This window comes from Bos indicus, chromosome 7, assembly GCF_029378745.1.
Source record: "Bos indicus isolate NIAB-ARS_2022 breed Sahiwal x Tharparkar chromosome 7, NIAB-ARS_B.indTharparkar_mat_pri_1.0, whole genome shotgun sequence".
Classification (NCBI taxonomy): domain Eukaryota; kingdom Metazoa; phylum Chordata; class Mammalia; order Artiodactyla; family Bovidae; genus Bos; species Bos indicus.
The window spans coordinates 22,298,078-22,316,719 of NC_091766.1; the positions used below are offsets into that span (position 1 = coordinate 22,298,078).

At 39.5% G+C, this 18,642-nt stretch overlaps 1 protein-coding gene across 2 annotated transcripts in view; it reads left to right on the top strand.

The window, feature by feature from the left end:
• The first annotated feature begins 2,698 nt into the window (after nt 1-2,698).
• The window catches only part of MEIKIN (meiotic kinetochore factor), a 136,517-nt gene continuing 120,573 nt past the window's right edge, over nt 2,699-18,642 (top strand). Inside the window, exons 1-4 of one of the 2 annotated variants that reach the window (XM_070793208.1) lie at nt 2,699-3,205; nt 3,356-3,449; nt 3,864-3,951; nt 6,417-6,480. In XM_070793208.1, the coding sequence (XP_070649309.1) occupies nt 3,073-3,205; nt 3,356-3,449; nt 3,864-3,951; nt 6,417-6,480 (379 nt within the window). In that variant the 5' untranslated portion in view covers nt 2,699-3,072. The remainder of the gene's footprint in view (nt 3,206-3,355; nt 3,450-3,863; nt 3,952-6,416; nt 6,481-18,642) is intronic. The other variant, XR_011567586.1, reaches the window with a different exon arrangement.

The following is an 18,642-nucleotide window of genomic DNA, read 5'->3' on the forward strand; positions in this document are numbered from 1 at the left end:
CTTAGTATTCCTTCAGTGACTTCCCATAGTTTCTAGGATAAAGTTCAGGCTCCCTGGTTCAGCACATAAGGCCCAGGGTCTCTTCTCCAGTCCTTCCTCCAAAGAGTCTTGGTTCCAGTTATGCCAACTACTTTTTGCAGTGGCCTAAAAGCATCATGATTTTAGTCTCCTTTTCATAGAATACCCTTTCCTTTAATCTCCCTAATTCCTATCATTCACCTCTTATATCTCAGTTCAACTACCCTTTTCTCTAAGAAGCTTCCCATATGGTTGCATGGTTGACTGACCCTCTGCCACATGCCCACTAAGACTAAGTTGCTTGTGGTTGTAGCCCCAGCACAGAAAGTCTGTACCATCATGGAGGCTCAAGAAATGTCTGTTGAATAAAAATCCCCTTGGTCCTTTTACATATGTTGCATAGTATTAAGACTGCAGTACTTGAAGATACTTTCCATTTATCACTTATTTTTTCCCAGTCCTGTGGACTAAGCAAAAATAAGCTGATTTTCAGTTGAACCCTAAATCCTGTGGATGGTACCACAAATGAAACTGCTCAGAGCTCAGGTTGCAAGGGTTTGGTGGGGGGGTCACTTGATAAGAAAATGGTATTCTGAAAGATTTCCTCTGGGCTCCAGGGAATCCTATATACATGAACTGGCTGTTTTCCCAAAAGCTTTCTTCAGAAATCTCTTAAAAATTTGGAATCTGTTTGCCCATAGAAGTTAGCATTTCCATGACTTCCAAATCTAGTCAAAACAATCATATGACTGAACTGAAACACTGAAAGCAGAATTCTAAAGTATAGATATGGAAACAATATAACAGGAAAATGGAAGATGTTCAATTTAACACTTAGGACTGAATGCTTGAGGATAGAGTGGAGGGAGATAGATGACTGCGTTGAGATACCTCCGCCCTACTTCACCCTTTTGTAGGGGACACATTTCTTTCTCCTTGTGTAGGCTGGGCAGGCGGAGCTTTAAATTGACCAAGTCTGACTGTAGTCTCTTCTCTTCCCCTTGCTACTTAAGGCTTCAAGCTCTTTTCCTTGCTCTCCTCCCGTATTCCTTTCCCAGCCATGTGTTGGGAGGAATGGGAGCATGACAAGCACACTAGCCAAATGTTAGGAGATTCATGCCACCTATGCCAACCTTCTGTCCTAATGAGCCTCCTAAGACAGGTGTCCTAATTGCTCACCTTTGAATTGAGGGGACAACCAGATCATCTCTAAGGACACTTTTGGCCCAAGAAATGACACCGGAGGTTATTTCAAGTTTTGAAGCCCTGGGCATTAACTCCCATAAATCTTGACTTGATGGAACCTCAGCGAATATAATTCAGTATAGAGAGGGTTCTAGAGAATAGGGCCATCAAAGGGCAGATCAGCTTTTGCTTCAAGCTGTTTTCCTTTTTCACCATTTCTTCCATTTCTATGTCTTAGGCATTCCAGGATCCATACCTCCTAAAAATTCATTTAAGAACCCCACAATTAAAAAAAAAAAACATTCTCCAATGGGAGAGAAGGGAGCCTGGAAAGCTGGCTTGTAAACTACAGACTGCCTGTCAGCATGTATGGATGTGACTAGAGAAAGGATGTTGAAATATGATAATTGCTTTATACAACAACAAAACTGTGAGGTCCTTGACTATTTAGAACCGTTTCTAATTCACTTTTGTACCCCACGACCTACCATAATGCCTGACACAGAGTAAGGTGCTGACTAAGTACTAATTCAGTGACTCAAAGCACTATATGTAATAAAGTAAGCATGGCTGCCCTCTATTCTTTACAAAGTTAAGTTTTAATAATTAATTATTAAGTGACTTTATATGAGCAGATTTTGAATTAAAAAATCCAGTGATTTTATTATAAAAACATTGTGGCTATATGTGTGCTTCATTTCAGTTCAGTTCAGTCACTCAGTCGTGTCCAACTCTTTGCGACCCCATGAACCACAGCACGCCAAGCCTCCATGTCCATCAGCAACTCCCGGAGTTTACTCAAACTCATGTCCATCGAGTCAGTGATGCCATCCAGCCATCTCATCCTCTGTCATCCCCTTCTCCTGCCCCCAATCCCTCCCAGCATCAGGGTCTTTTCCAATGAGTCAACTCTTCACATGAGGTGGCCAAAGTATTGGAGTTTCAGCTTTAGCATCAGTCCTTCCAATGAACATACACAATATTGGAGCATCACAAAAGAAGTCTGAGTTTTTCTAATTTCATCTATACAAATAGCATGTTTTAATGTTGTGAAATGTCATTTTTTAAAAGTAAGAAGATGGTTATTATATACACAATATGTTTATCAGATGCAGCCAGATGGTCTGTCCTCAGTGTATGGAGTGAGTGGTCATTCCCATGTTACTCCCTTTGGGCAGAGAAAAAGACCTGAGCCTCAGGGCACTAGGAGGGGAGCCCTTGTGGAACTCTCTACCTTAACCACAAGGCTACTAAGAGATGTCCGGGAGGTAGCTTCTAGGCAGGGGCTCAGAGATTCTGCTTGTCCCTGAGAAGAAACCTCCTGGAACCTAAGCACTTCTAATGCTTGGTTAGACTCTCAAGTTACCAAGGCTCCACAGCAAATTGGCGGCTCTAGGGACTGAGGTTCTCAGAAAACATTCCCTGTCACTGTAATGTGCTTTCATTCCTCTCTCACCTTCCTACACTGAGTCAGGCTTCCCCCTGGGAAGACTGTGTGCTTAGAGACCTCAAACTCCATTACCATGGCCTTCCTGGTAATGTTGCTAAGGAGACTGGCCCAAGTATCAGTACCAGGTGTTGGGCCCAGCGGACTAGTCTTCCCAGAAGCCACCACGTTACCGCGTCTTCCCAGAAGCCGCCGCGCAACTTCCCGGAGATAAAAAGGCGGGAGTGAGGCAGGCCGCTCCAGGCCAGGGTGGGGGTTGGCGCTGTAGGCCTTTTGGTTTTTCTCACCTTTTTAATTCCTCTCTGGGTGCCCCGCAGGCCTGGACTCTGGTTCCACAGGACTGTAGCTAGGTTCTGCAGAAAGACGACGAGACAGGCCGTCCAGGGCTAAGAGGCCTCTTGGGGCCTGGCGGTGGGGTGGCAATGTGGTCATTAGGGGTCTATACCCGCAAAAAGCAGGCCCGCGGTAGGCTCAACCTAACCCCAACGACAGGTCTAGGTGCCCAGGCCAAGGCGGAGGCCCCGTCACGGTCCGGCCGAAAGCTCTTTGCCCACTGTAAGCTCCGCGGGGCTGGCTCATGGCGCAGGCTGCGGGGTGGACAAGAACCAAGGGCGGGGGCGGTTGGGCCTCAACCCCAGGGTTCCCCCAAAGCCTGCAGGCAGGCCTCTGGGGCTTTTATCCTGAAACGTGTCACCCTATCTGTAGGCCTGAAAAGAAATGGCAAAACGCGTGGTTTGCAGAGAATCGCGGAAAAATCTGAGCGGAGTGGTCAGGGAGGTGACAGCTCTCGGCCACCGAGGTGTGTATACACAAGTAACAGCCCCATGCCTCTGGCCACCTCAAAATTTCAGTCCTGATTTGATCCTAATAACCTCTCATTCTAAGAGTCAATGAAGAAGAAGAGTCAGTGAAAGAAATAATGTGTTCTGATTTAGCTCTTCTCAGAACACAGAACTGGGAATTTGACTTAGGAAAGAGAGATATTTTGTTTTAAAGAAGGAAATTTGGCCAAGTTGCCTAAAGGCAAATGCAATATAATCTCCAGGAAAGCATTCCCGGCGTATTGTGTGTTGATACAATTCACACACTATGTTCTGGTGGCTAATGATGACCCCCATAGAGCCTTTCAGATTCTAAACAGTGTGAACAGTGATCTGGAGTGTGGAGAGCCAAGTCCAGACACTACAAACTAATTGTGTTGTTTGTTTGTTAGCACTGAGTTAAAAGCTACAGGAGAGAAAAACCTGCATGAAAATAGCACTAGTGAAGAGACCCAGGATGAGAAGATTGCTCTATTGAGTGTACGTATGTTTCTCCTCTGGTCCTTGGATAAACTTAGTGTAGAGACTAGTGGTACCTAATGTACCTCTGAAAGAAAGTATAATATGATCTTTGTTCAATAGAGACTACATAACTTTCCAGTGTTTTTATACATACTGATGCTGTGGCTTTAGATAGGGCCTTGAATTTCTGATTCTGATAGACTCATAGCCATGCATTTTTATTTTTCTTTCCTTTGTCAAAGATTTAAGAAATATTCCTTACTGGCTAATTTTCTGTGTGACAAATATTAAGTGCTTCTTAGTAATTCTGCTATGTTTGGTAGCACACATTTCGAAGCCATTTTCATGTTTTCTCATTTGACTTACATTAACAATTAGAAACAGAGGATTCATTATCATTAGAATATTATACAACTTCCTGATCTAATGTACTTAATGTGGATTCTGTAAAATATTTTACAGATGTATAACAGTAGTTTGGGCTTCCCTGGTGGTTCCTATGGTAAAGAATCTGCCTGCAATGCAGGAGACCTGGGATTGATCCCTGGGTGGGGAAGATCCCCTGGAGAAGGAAATGGCTACACACTCTAGTGTTCTTGCCTGGAGCAGTAGTTTGGAGAAACTCAGATTTTAAAAATTGCTTGTGACTCATATGACATTGGAGAAGGCAATGGCAACCCACTCCAGTACTGTTGCCTGGCAAATCCCATGGACGGAGGAGCCTGGTAGGCTGCAGTCCATGGGGTCTCTAGGAGTCGGACACGACTGAGTGACTTCACTTTCCCTTTTCACTTTCATGCATTGGAGAAGGAAATGGCAACCCACTCCAGGGTTCTTGCCTGGAGAATCCCAGGGACGGGGAAGCCTGGTGGGCTGCCATCTATGGTGTTGCACAGAGTCGGACACGACTGAAGTGACTTAGCAGCAGCAGCAGCAGCATATGACATTAGCATTAAATTTGATAGTCACAATCCAGCTTTTTAGCTTGCATATTTCTCTATGACAAGTTTTTTTGGGGAGGGCAACTTTGACAAAATACATTTCCCCAGATTTTAGCGGTGTTAAGTATCCCTAACAGATGATTCAAGATGTGCAAAAAGAATATTTAAGCAGTTCCTTTCAATTTTTGTATTTTCCTTCCATTTATTTTTTCCTGTGCCTTTAAAAACGTTTTTTTTTTTTTTTTTTTTACAAATTATTGTATAAATTCCTCTAACATTAAATAATCTTCAAAAATATGATTTTTAGTGTCTGCTTAGTGCTTTGTCATATATAGTCATATTTTAATTTCTATAACTATTTTTTGTGGTTGAGAGGTTGAGATTGTTTCCAAGGTTTTGCTGTTTTAGATATCAGTAGATATCCTACCACAGAAATTGTTTTTATATACCTCAAATTGTTATCCTAAGATAAATATGTTGCAATGGGTCAAGGGTTGGATTATGTTTAAAATTTTTATTTTATTTATTTCATTCTGTCCAGTTGGCACCATCTTATCTGAAACTTAAAAATATAGATATAGATAAAGATATATAGATATATTTGATAGATGAAAAGTAGCATGTTGTTTACTTTCCATTTCTTTGAATGCTAGTAAAGTTGATACTTTTTCTCATTTTATTGGCCATTTGTGTAACTTTGTGAAATACTTATTTGTTATTTATTGAAGATAGTTGTACTTTACACACATATGTAACAAATATTTCCACATTTGTTTGTTTGCCTTTTATTTTACTTTTGGTATTTTAGATTTATTTATCAATCATTTTCTTTTTATTTATTTTGCTTTAGTATTTAGAGGGGAAAAAATTCCTTCTTGCCTAGGGGATCAGAAAAATATTCATCTTTATCTTCTTGTTGCTGGTTTATCAGGGACTTCCCTTCCCTGGCAGCTCAGCTGGTAAAGAATCTGCCTGTAGTGCAGGGGACCCCAGTTGGATTTCTGGGTCAGGAAGATCCACTGGAGAAGGGCTAGGCTGCCCACTTAAGTATTCTTGAGCTTCCCTGGTGGTTCAGACAGTAAAGAATCCTCCTGCAATATGGGAGACCTGGGTTCTATCCCTGGGTGGGGAAGATCCCCTGAAGGGAAAGTCTACCCACTCCAGTATTCTGGTCTGGAGGATTCCATGGACTATATAAGTCCATGGGGTCACAAAGAGTTGGACATGACTGAGTGACTTTGACTTTCATAACTGAGTGACTTTCATTTTCACTTTGCTGGCTTATCCCACAATAGTTATTGACTAGTATATTTTTTGACACCCTAGATATGTCCACAGTATTATATTTTAAGATTTAATATTATATATCAGATTACATCTATATCAATAAGCTGAAAAATGTTTTAAATATGAAAGTGATACACAAAGTTAACATTAGTTTTACATTTTTAAAATAACCAAATAAATGTTTTTATAATATTATAATATAAAAATATTCCATCTCATAATTTGTGCTATATGTTTAATTCTTATTTCACATAGGAGTCAGTGACAGATGATCTCCAGGCTGATAGTAGTAATTCATCAAATAGTAAACAAGTAACAGGTAAGACTGGCAATGTGAACTCCTTCAACTTACTTTCTTACAAACATAAACATCCATTTGTATCTGTCTTATCTTCCCATCTCAGTAGAAAAGATGTCTTTCTCCTGGTCCAAGTTGAATCCTTCTGCCTGTGCTCTGGACTTCATCCTCAAAGCCTTCAAACACAATTGTGATAAGTGTTACAAAAGTGAGGTAGACTTGACTGTAACTGAATTTAGTTGAAGAGATTAGGGAAGGCTTCCATGAGGGAGTGGTAATCTACTTGAGATCTGAAGAAAAGTAGAGCTTAACTATACAGAAAGATGAATAAAGAGACATCCAGGCAGAGGGAACAGAGGAGGAAATGTGATAATAAGATAAGGTTGGACAGACGAGACCTTCCATAGCCTTGCAGGCCATGCCAAAGATATTTATCTTTGGAGCAGCAGGAAGCTGCTGAAGTCTTTTAAATAGGGAATAATATGGTCATATTAGTTACTGTATGGGAAGAAGCAGAGTGGATGTAAATAGGCATCTTTTGGGACTGCAGTAGTAAAGGGGAGGAATGATGGCACTGGAAATGGAAAGAAGTGGATATACGTATGGTTATTGTAGGAAATGAAATTGACAGAATTTACAGATGAAGTTTGAAGATGGAGGTGTCAAAGGTGACATGTGTTTCTGGTTTGCATAACTGAGTGTAAGGTGGTGCTGCCATTCACTGAAAAAAATCTTGTTTGAAGGAAAAATCATAAATTCTCTCTTTAATATATTAAGTAATGGGTGCCTTTAAGATGACTAGTAATTCAAATAGGGAGTTGAATATGGAGGGCTGCTGATAGAATTTTGGTGTAATTGAACTTATTTTTGAAAACAAAGAAGGATGTCATTACTACACTAAGCCTGAGGAATTCTTAAAGACAGATGAGATCGGACTGATAAATATATGAAGAGCAGAGAAAAAACACTGAAGAGGTAAGAGTAGCTCTGGAGATACACTTAACTCAAAACACTTGGTCAATAAATGTGAAACACTATAATAGATGGGACCCTGAAGGAGTTGTCAAGACGATGGATTAAGCACTACATTTAGGCAGTGTATGACCTGGCCCCCTACTCATCCCTTTCTTATATTGGAACACCGGCAACTTAGTGCTTGCTGCCAGGTCAGAACCCTAGGAATTACTGCCTAGCAAAGTGAACTAAGACTTCATTTTGGCTCCTTAGGATCAATGTTGGAGCTGGAGAGAGAAGCAGAAGAGTCTGAAGTAACTCCAGATTGCCATACGGATAGCAAAGGGACAGAAAAGTTAAAAAATATAGATTATGCTATACTTGTTAATCCCAGGGAAAAGATACATAATGGCTCTCTGAAATGGGAATTCTGATATAGGAGACTTCCAGTGTGGATACTAACCAAATAGGGCAGTGCCCCCATGTAACCTAGGGCTTCCTAGGTGGCTCAGTGGTAAAGAACCTGCCAGCCAATTCAGGAGATGTGGGTTCGATCCCTGAGTAGAGAAGATCCCTTGGAGGAGGAAATGGCAACCTACTCCAGTATTCTTGTCTAGAAAATCCAATGAACAGAGGAGCCTGGTGGGCTACAGTCTATAGGGTCACAAAGAATCAGACACAGCTTAGCAACTGAGCTTGCATGCACTCCCGTGTAGCCTACAATCCCTAGAAAATACAGGAGAACATCCCCACTCAGAACATAAGTCCCCAGAATATCTCATCACTCTTCTAAAATCTCCAGAGGTAGGTTGTTTTTTCAGAATTTATATTCTCTGCCATATAAACAGAAATTCTCAAATACACATATGAACAGACGATCGAAAACAGTCAAATCTTTGAAGAATACCAATGCCATGGAAGAGAGATCACAAATGCACCAAACAAAAGAATCAAAACCTGAAGAGATGATAGTAAACTTTAAATAACTCTTTAGAGACAAGAGGTAATTGAATCCATAATGTAATCAGCTGCTATAAAAAATTATAGTCCCTGGAAACTAAAAATATAAAATTTTAAAACAATAAATCAACCTAATGTATTCAGCTGAAAATCAAATTAGCTAGGTAGAAAATACAGGAATTTTCTTAAAATATAGTGTAAAAGAACATGGAAAATGCTTAACAAACACTTTTCCCTCCTCCTTCTTCCTTATTTGCCTAGTTAACTTCCGCTACTTCTTCAAATACAGATTCAGGTGCCATCTCTTTTGGAAGCCTCTCCTGACTGCTCTTCTGTCTTTCTAGATGAGTTGTTCTTTCCTGGTAGTTCCATGGCACTGTCACAGGACTCGAAACAACAGTATAATATTTGTTCATCTAGGCCCTAAAGCTGTTAAGAATAAGCACTGCCTTTTATCTTCCTATTCCATGCTTGAGACATAATATAATTTTAAATGCTTGTTGAATGAGTTTTCTACTCTATTTAGAGGGAATAAACAATTTTATCATAATCAATATTTTAAGAAATTATAGTTTAAATATATGATAAATGTCCTTGGTTAGTAGCTTTATCAAGTTGATGTGTGAAAAGTATGAGAAAATAGAAGATAGACTGTCTCTAATTAACAAACTAGCTGTATCTGAGTTTGTTTGATATTTGATTGATATTTGAAACCTAGAATACGTTATACTACAATAAAATATAAATGGTTAGGTTTTGAGCAACCCACAGAATTCTATTTAACATATAATTGTTTTAATTCTGTCTTGGAATCTAGAAAATTTGCAACATGATTAAAATTAACTCAGGATTTCATATTTAATCTGGAGGATTGACCAGATTTAGTTATTCCTTCTGGAAACACTAAAATATCAATAAAGGCATAAAAACGGCATAAGGCCATAATGTAGACAAAAAGAGAAGAAACCTTAGCTGATAAGAGATAATCAACAAAAGTTTGGAATCTGCAATGTAAATGAATTAAGTTGAATCGGACACGACGGAGCGACTGAACTGAACTGAATGTAAAAAAAAGGCTGAAACTAGGACAAACCACGAAGTGAAATGACGCAGGCTGAAGTTCAGGAATTAGAGACATCACATATCCCACATATTTGTGAAGGAATAGGTTGAGATAATGTTGAAAATAGGATTTTGGAAATCTTTAAAAGTAGCAGTTAGATACTATGATCCCTCCCCCAAGACGATGTAGCCAGGCAGCTACTCTTATTCCCACCATGGCTGTCCAGAGACACTGAAGCAAAGGGATGCTCAGTACTGCTGAGGGCAGGGGTGCTATACTGAAAACTAGCAGTGAGGTGTGGGAGGAGGAGGGAAGGGAATTAAGTAAAGTCTGTTCATTTACCTCAGACTCAGGAAAATACACCCCAGTTAAAAGCCTAGAGGGTTCCTCTCTTGGAAACTTCTCTGACCAGGAGAAGACCTATATTCTGGCAGTAATGACCTGGTTCCTGTCCAAGTACCCTTCAGTAAAGCCCATACTGCTTCCTAAACCTCACTTATGAATCCAGTTTCCAGCCGCTGTTTAGTGCCTCATTCTTAAACATTTAAGAATTACCAGACATTTAAGGAATTATACAAATTTAGTATGTATAAAATAAAAGTTAGATACCAAATAAAAAGAAACTTGAAGAACACAGACAATGCAAGAAAAAAACCTTTTAAGTCATATTTTCATTATTATCCTCAGTGTGATGAAGAAACATGTCTGTGAAACGAGTGTAGGCTACAAAAAAAAGGAGCATTCAGGGAACAAAAAGAATTCTTAAAAATATGAAATCAGGAATAAAACTTTCTATGAAGGATTAGATGATCAATTTAAGGAAGTACTCCAAAAGTTGAACAGATGTTAAAGAGAAGATAGAAATAGTGATGACACAACTCTGTGAGTAAACTAAAGCCCACCAGACTGTATCCTTTAAAAGATTGGGATTTATGGAATATGAATTGTATTTCAATAAAGCTGCTATTTTAAAAAGAAAAATTATAACCTGAGTCCAGGCATTCTAATATCTGAAAAACAGTAGTTCCAGATATTATAAAGTAAACAGGAATGGAATTATTAAGTACATGAAACTAGAAATTTTTTTAGAATTCAAAGTGATCATGAGTATACATATTTTTCATTTTTATTTTTTAATATAAATTTATCTACTTTAATTGGAGGCTAATACTTTACAATATTGTATTGGTTTTGCCATACATTGACATGAATCCACCATGGGTGTACATGTGTTCCCCATCCTGAACCCTTCTCCCACCTCCCTCCCCATCCCATCCCTCTGGGTCATCCCAGTGCACCAGCCCTGAGCATCCTGTATCATGCATCAAACCTGGACTGGCGATTCGTTTCACATATGATAATATACATGTTTCAATGCCATTCTCTCAAATCATCCCATCCTTGCCCTCTCCCACAGAGTCCAAAAGACTGTTCTATACATCTGTGTCTCTTTTGCTGTCTTGCATACAGGGTTATCACTACCATCTTTCTAAATTCCATATATATGCGTTATTATACTGTATTGGTGTTTTTCTTTCTGGCTTACTTCACTCTGCATAATAGGCTCCAGTTTTATCCACCTCATTAGAACTGATTCAAATGTATTCTTTTTAATGGCTGAGTAATACTCCATTGTGTATATGTACCACAGCTTTCTTATCCATTCATCTGCTGATGGACATTTAGGTTGCTTCCATGTCCTGGCTATTATAAACAGTGCTGTGATGAACATTGGGATACACGTGTCTCTTTCAATTCTGGTTTCCTCAGTGGGAATACCAGTATTCTGGTATTCCTCAGCAGTGGAATTGCTGGGTCGTATGGCAGTTCTATTTCCAGATTTTTAAGGAATCTCCACACTGTTCTCCATAGTGGCTGTACTAGTTTGCATTCCCACCAACAGTGTAAGAGGGTTCCCTTTTCTCCACACCCTCTCCAGCATTTATTGCTTGTAGACTTTTGAATAGCAGCCATTCTGACTGGCATGAAATGGTACCTCATTGTGGTTTTGATTTGCATTTCTCTGATAATGAGTGATGTTGAGCATCTTTTCATGTGTTTGTTAGCCATCTGTATGTCTTCTTTGGAGAAATGTCTGTTTAGTTTTTTGGCCCATTTTTTGATTGGGTCATTTATTTTTCTGGAATTGAGCTGCAGGAGTTGCTTGTATATTTTTGGGATTAATTCTTTGTCAGTTGCTTCATTTGCTATTATTTTCTCCGATTCTGAAGGCTGCCTTTTCACCTTGCTTATAGTTTCTTATGTTGTGCAGAAGCTTTTAATTAGGTCCCATTTATTTATTTTTGCTTTTATTTCCAATATTCTGGGAGATGGGTCACAGAGGATCCTGCTGTGATGTATGTCATAGAGTGTTTTGCCTATGTTCTCCTCTAGGAATTTTATAGTTTCTGGTCTTACATTTAGATCTGGTCTTATGTTTAATCCATTTTGAGTTTACTTTTGTGTATGGTGTTAGAAAGTGTTCTAGTTTCATTCTTTTACAAGTGGTTGACCACTTTTCCCAGCACCACTTATTAAAAAGATTCTCTTTTCTCCATTGTATATTCTTGCCTCCTTTGTCAAAGATAAGATGTCCATAGGTGCATGGATTTATCTCTGGGCTTTCTATTTTGTTCCACTGATCTATATTTCTATCTTTGTGCCAGTACCATACTGTCTTGATGACTGTGGCTTTGTAGTAGAGCCTGAAGTCAGGCAGGTTGATTCCTCCAGTTCCATTCTTCTTTCTCAAGATTGCTTTGGCTATTCGAGGTTTTTTGTATTTCCATACAAGTTGTGAAATTATTTGTTCTACCTCTGTGAAAAATACCGCTGGTAGCTTGATAGGGATTACACTGAATCTGTAGATTGCGTTGGGTAGTATACTTATTTTCACTATATTGATTCTTCTGATCCATGAACACAGTATATTTCTCCATCTATTAGTGTCCTCTTTGATTTCTTTCACCAGTGTTTTATAGTTTTCTATATATAGGTCTTCTTTTTCTTTGGGTAGATATATTCCCAAGTATTTTATTCTTTTTGTTGCAATGGTGAATGAAATTGTTTCCTTAATTTCTCTTTCTATTTTCTCATTATTAGTGTCTAGGAATGCAAGGGATTTCTGTGTGTTGATTTTATATGCTGCAACTTTACTATATTCATTGATTAGCTCTAGTAATTTTCTTGTGGAGTCTTTAGGGTTTTCTATGTACAGGATCATGTCATCTGCAAACAGTGAGAGTTTTATTTCTTCTTTTCCAATTTGGATTCCTTTTATTTCTTTTTCTGCTCTGATTGCTGTGGCCAAAACTTCCAAAACTATGTTGAATAGTAGTGGTGAGAGTGGGCACCCTTGTCTTGTTCCTAACTTTAGGGGAAATGCTTTCAATTTTTCACCATTGAGGATAACGTTTGCTGTGGATTTGTCATATATAGCTTTTATTATGTTGAGGTATGTTCCTCCTAGTCCTGCTTTCTGGAGGGTTTTTATCATAAATGGATGTTGAATTTTGTCAAAGGCTTTCTCTGCATCTGTTGAGATAATCATATGGTTTTTATTTTTCAGTTTGTTAATATGGTGTACTACATTGATTGATTTGTGGATATTAAAGAATCCTTGCATCCCTGAGATAAAGCCCACTTGGTCATGGTGTATGATCTTTTTAATGTGTTGTTGGATTCTGTTTGCTAGAATTTTGTTAAGGATTTTTGCATCTACGTTCATCAGTGACATTGCTCTGTAGTTTTCTTTTTTTTTGTGGCATCTTTGTCAGGTTTTGGTATTAGGGTGATGGTGGCCTCATAGAATGAGTTTGGAAGTTTACCTTCCTCTGCAATTTTCTGGAAGAGTTTGAGTAGGAATTTAGCTCTTCCTAAATTTTTGGTAGAATTCAGCTGTGAATCCATCTGGTCCTGGGCTTTTAGAATTCAGCTGTGAAGCCATATGGTCCTGGGCTTTTGTTTGCTGGAAGATTTCTGATTACAGTTTCAATTTCCATGCTTATGATGTGTCTGTTAAGATTTTCTATTTCTTCCTGGTTCAGTTTTGGAAAGTTGTCCTTTTGTAGGAATTTGTCCATTTCTTCCAAGTTGTCCATTTTACTGGCCTATAGTTGCTGATAGTAGTCTCTTATGATCCTTTGTATTTCTGTGTTGTCTGTTATGATGTCTCCATTTTCATTATTAATTTTATTGATTTGGTTTTTCTCCCTTTGTTTCCTGATGAGTCTGGCTAATGGTTTGTCAAGTTTATTTATCTTCTCAAAGAAGCAGCTTTTGGCTTTGTTGATTTTTGCTATGATCTCTTTTGTGTGTCTTGCATTTATTTCTGCCCTAATTTTTCAGATTTCTTTCCTTCTACTAACCCTGGGGTTTTTCATTTCTTCCTTTTCTAATTGCTTTAGGTGTAGAGTTAGGTTATTTATTTGACTTTTTTCTTATTTCTTCAGGTATGCCTATATTGCTGTGAACCATTCCCTTAGCACTGCTTTTACAGTGTCCCACAGGTTTTGGGTTGTTGTGTTTTCATTTTCATTCTTTTCTATGCATATTTTGATTTCTTTTATTATTTCTTCTGTGATTTGTTGGTTATTCAGCAGCGTGTTGTTCAGCCTCCATATGTTGGAATTTTTAATAGTTTTTCTCCTGTAATTGAGATCTAATCTTACTGCATTGTGGTCAGAAAAGATGCTTGGAATAATTTCAATTTTTTTGAATTTACCAAGGCTAGATTTATGACCCAGGATATGATCTATGCTGGAGAAGGTTCCTTGTGCGCTTGATAAAAAGGTGAAATTCATTGTTTTGGGGTGAAATATCCTATAGATATCAGTTAGGTCTAACTGGTCTGTCGTATCATTTAAAGTTTGTGTTTCCTTGCTAATTTTCTGTTTAGTTGATCTATCCATAGGTGTGAGTGGGGTATTAATGTCTCCCACTATTATTGTGTTATTGTTAATTTCCCCTTTCATACTTGTTAGCATTTGTCTTATATATTGCAGTGCTCCTATGTTGGGTGCATATGTATTTATAATTGTTATATCTTCTTCTTGGATTGATCCTTTGATCATTATGTAGTGACCATCTTTGTCTCTTTTCACAGACTTTGTTTTAAAGTCCATTTCATCTGCTATGAGTATTGCTACTCCTGCTTTCTTTTGGTCTCTATTTGCATGGAATATCTTTTTCCAGCCCTTCACTTTCAGTCTGAATGTGTCCCTTGTTTCGAGGTGGGTCTCTTGTAGACAACATATGTAGGGGTCTTGTTTTTGTATCCATTCAGCCAGTCTTTGTCTTTTGGTTGGGACATTCAACCCATTTACATTTGCAGTAATTATTGATAAGTATGACATCACTGACTCAATGGACGTGAGTTTGAGTGAACTCCGGGAGATGGTGATGGACAGGGAGGCCTAGTGTGCTGCAATTCATGGGGTCGCAAAGAGTCAGACACAACTGAGTGACTGAACTGAACTGAACTGATGATCCCGTTGCCATTTACTTTATTGTTTTGGGTTCAAGTTTATACACCCTTTCTGTGTTTCCTGTCTAAGGAAGATCCTTTATCATTTGTTGGAGAGCTGGTCTGGTGGTACTGAATTCTCTCAGCTTTTGCTTGTCTGTAACGCTTTTGATTACTCCTTCATATTTGAATGAGATCCTTGCTGGGTACAGTAATCTGGGCTGTAGGTTATTTTCTTTTATCACTTTAAGTATGTCCTGCCATTCCCTCCTGGCCTGAAGAGTTTCTATCGAAAGGTCAGCTGTTATCCTTATGGGAATCCCCTTGTGTGTTATTTGTTGTTTTTCCCTTGCTGCTTTTAATATTTGTTCTTTGTGTTTGATTTTTGTTCATTTGATTAATATGTGTCTTGGGGTGTTTCGCCTTGGGTTTATCCTGTTTGGGACTCTCTGGGTTTCTTGGATTTGGGTGATTATTTCCTTCCCCATTTTAGGGAAGTTTTCAACTATTATCTCCTCAAGTATTTTCTCATGGTCTTTCTTTTGTCTTCTTCTGGGACTCCTATGATTTGAATGCTGAGGCATTTAACATTGTCCCAGAGATTGTTAACATCGCCTCAGAGAGTCTCTGAGATTGTCCTCATTTCTTTTAATTCGTTTTTGTTTTTTCCTCTCTGTTTCATTTATTTCTACCATTCTATCTTCTACCTAATTTATCCTATCTTCTGCTCCATTATTCTACTGTTGGTTCCCTCCAGAGTGTTTTTTATCTCAATTATTGCATTATTCATTATATATTGATCATTTTTTATTTCTTCTAGGTCCTTGTTAAACCTTTCTTGCATCTTCTCGATCCTTGTCTCCAGGCTATTTATCTGTAACTCCATTTTGTTTTCAAGATATTGGATCATTTTCATTATCATTATTTGGAATTCTTTATCAGGTAGATTCCCTATCTCTTCCTCTTTTGTTTGGTTTGGTGGGCCTTTATCCTGTTCCTTTACCTGCTGAGTATTTCTTTGCCTTTTCATCTTGTTTATATTGCTGTGTTTGGGGAGGCCTTTCTGTATTCTGGCAGTTTGTGGAGTTCTCTTTATTGTGGAGTTTCCTCGCTGTGGGAGTGGTTGGACGGGTGGCTTGTCAAGGTTTCCTGCTTAGGGAAGCTTGTGTCGGTATTCTGGTGGGTGGAGCTGGGTTTCTTCTCTCTGGAGTGCCATGAAGTGTCCAGTAATGAGTTATGAGATGTCAGTGAGTTTGGTGTGACTTTGGGCAGCCTGTATATTGAAGCTCAGGGCTGTGTTCCTGTGTTGCTAGAGAATTTGTGTGGTATGTCTTGCTCTGGAACTTGTTGGCCCTTGGGTGGTGCTTGGTTTCAGTGTAGGTATGGAGGCGTTTTTGAGCTCCTATCAATTAATGTTCCCTGGAGTCAGGAGTTCTCTGGTGTTCTCAGGATTTGGATTTAAGCCTCCTGCCTCTGGTTTTCATTCTTATTCTTACAGTAGCCTCAAGACTTCTCCATCTATATACCACCGATGATAAAACATCTAGGTTAAAGATGAAAAGTTTCTCTGCAGTGAGGGACACCCAGAGAGGTTCACAGAGTTACATGGAGAAGAGAAGAAAAGATTGAGATATAGGTGACCAGGAGGAGAAGAGGGGGAATCAAAAGAGGAGAGAGCAAGCTAGCCAGTAATCACTTCTTTATGTGCTCTCCACAGTCTGGACTGCTCAGAGATGTTTACAGAGTTATAGAAAGAAGAGAAGATGGAGGAAGGAGACAGAGGTGGCCAGGAGGATAAAGAGGGGAACAAAAAGGAGAGAGACAGATCCAGCTAGTAGTCAGTTCCCTAAGTGTTCTCCACAGTCCGGAACACACAAAGAGATTCACAGAGTCGGGCAGAGAAGAGAAAGGGGAGGGAGGAGATAGAGATGACCTGGTGGAGAAAAAGGAGAGTCCAAAGGAGAAGAGAGTAGTCAAGCCAGTGATCTCACTCCCAAGTAATAATGGTACTGAAGACTGGGTTCTTAAAGGTACAAAATTGATCAGATCAGATCAGATCAGTCGCTCAGTCATGTCTGACTCTTTGTGACCCCATGAATCGCAGCACGCCAGGCCTCCCTGTCCATCACCAACTCCCGGAGTTCACTCAGACTCACGTCCATCGAGTCAGTGATGCCATCCAGCCATCTCATCCTCTGTCGTCCCCTTCTCCTCTTGCCCCCAATCCCTCCCAGCATCAGAGTCTTTTCCAATGAGTCAACTCTTTGCACGAGGTGGCCAAAGTACTGGAGTTTCAGCTTTAGCATCATTCCTTCCAAAGAAATCCCAGGGCTGATCTCCTTCAGAATGGACTGGTTGGATCTCCTTGCAGTCCAAGGGACTCTCAAGAGTCTTCTCCAACACCACAGTTCAAAAGCATCAATTCTTCGGCGCTCAACCTTCTTCACCGTCCAACTCTCACATCCATACACAACCACAGGAAAAACCATAGCCTTGACTAGACGAACCTTTGTTGGCAAAGTCAGATCAGATCAGTTGCTCAGTCGTGTCCGACTCTTTACGACCCCATGAATCGCAGCACGCCAGGCCTCCCTGTCCATCACCAACTCCCGGAGTTCACTCAGACTCATGTCCATCAAGTCAGTGATGCCATCCAGCCATCTCATCCTCTGTCGTCCCCTTCTCCTCTTGCCCCCTATCCCTCCAAGCATCAGAGTCCTTTCCAATGAGTCAACTCTTTGCATGAGGTGGCCAAAGTACTGGAGTTTCAGCTTTAGCATCATTCCTTCCAAAGAAATCCCAGTGCTGATCTCCTTCAGAATGGACTGGTTGGATCTCCTTGCAGTCCAAGGGACTCTCAACAGTCTTCTCCAACACCACAGTTCAAAAGCATCAATTCTTTGGCACTCAGCCTTCTTCACAGTCCAACTCTTACATCCGTACATGACCACAGGAAAAACCATAGCCTTGATTAGATGAACCTTTGTTGGCAAAGTAATGTCTCTGCTTTTGAATATGCTATCTAGGCTGATCATAACTTTCCTTCCAAGGAGTAAGCATCTTTTAATTTCATGGCTGCAGTCACCATCTGCAGTGATTTTGGAGCCCAGAAGAATAAAGTCTGACACTGTTTCCACTGTTTCCCCATCTATTTCCCATGAAGTGATAGGACTGGATGCCATGATCTTCATTTTCTGAATGTTGAGCTTTAAGCCAACTTTTTCAGTCTCCACTTTCACCTTCATCAAGAGGCTTTTTAGTTCCTCTTCACTTTCTGCCATCAGGGTGGTGTCATCTGTATATCTGAGGTTATTGATATTTCTCCCAGCAATCTTGATTCCAGCTTGTATTTCTTCCAGTCCAGCATTTCTCATGATGTACTCTGCATATAAGTTAAATAAACAAGGTGACAATATACAGCCTTGACGTACTCCTTTTCCTATTTGGAACCAGTCTGTTGTTCCATGTCCAGTTCTAACTGTTGCTTCCTGACCTGCATACAGATATCTCAAGAGGCAGATCAGGTGGTCTGGTATTCCCATCTCTTTCAGAATTTTCCACAGTTTATTGTGATCCACACAGTCAAAGGCTTTGGCATAGTCAATAAAGCAGAACAAATAGCAAAAAGCAAAGATTAAAAATCTAGAGTAGAGGTTGGATTCTCAAAAATACAATATTAAAGAAAAAAACAAAGTCACAAGAATTATAAAATATATATATATGAATTGAGAAAGCAATGTCA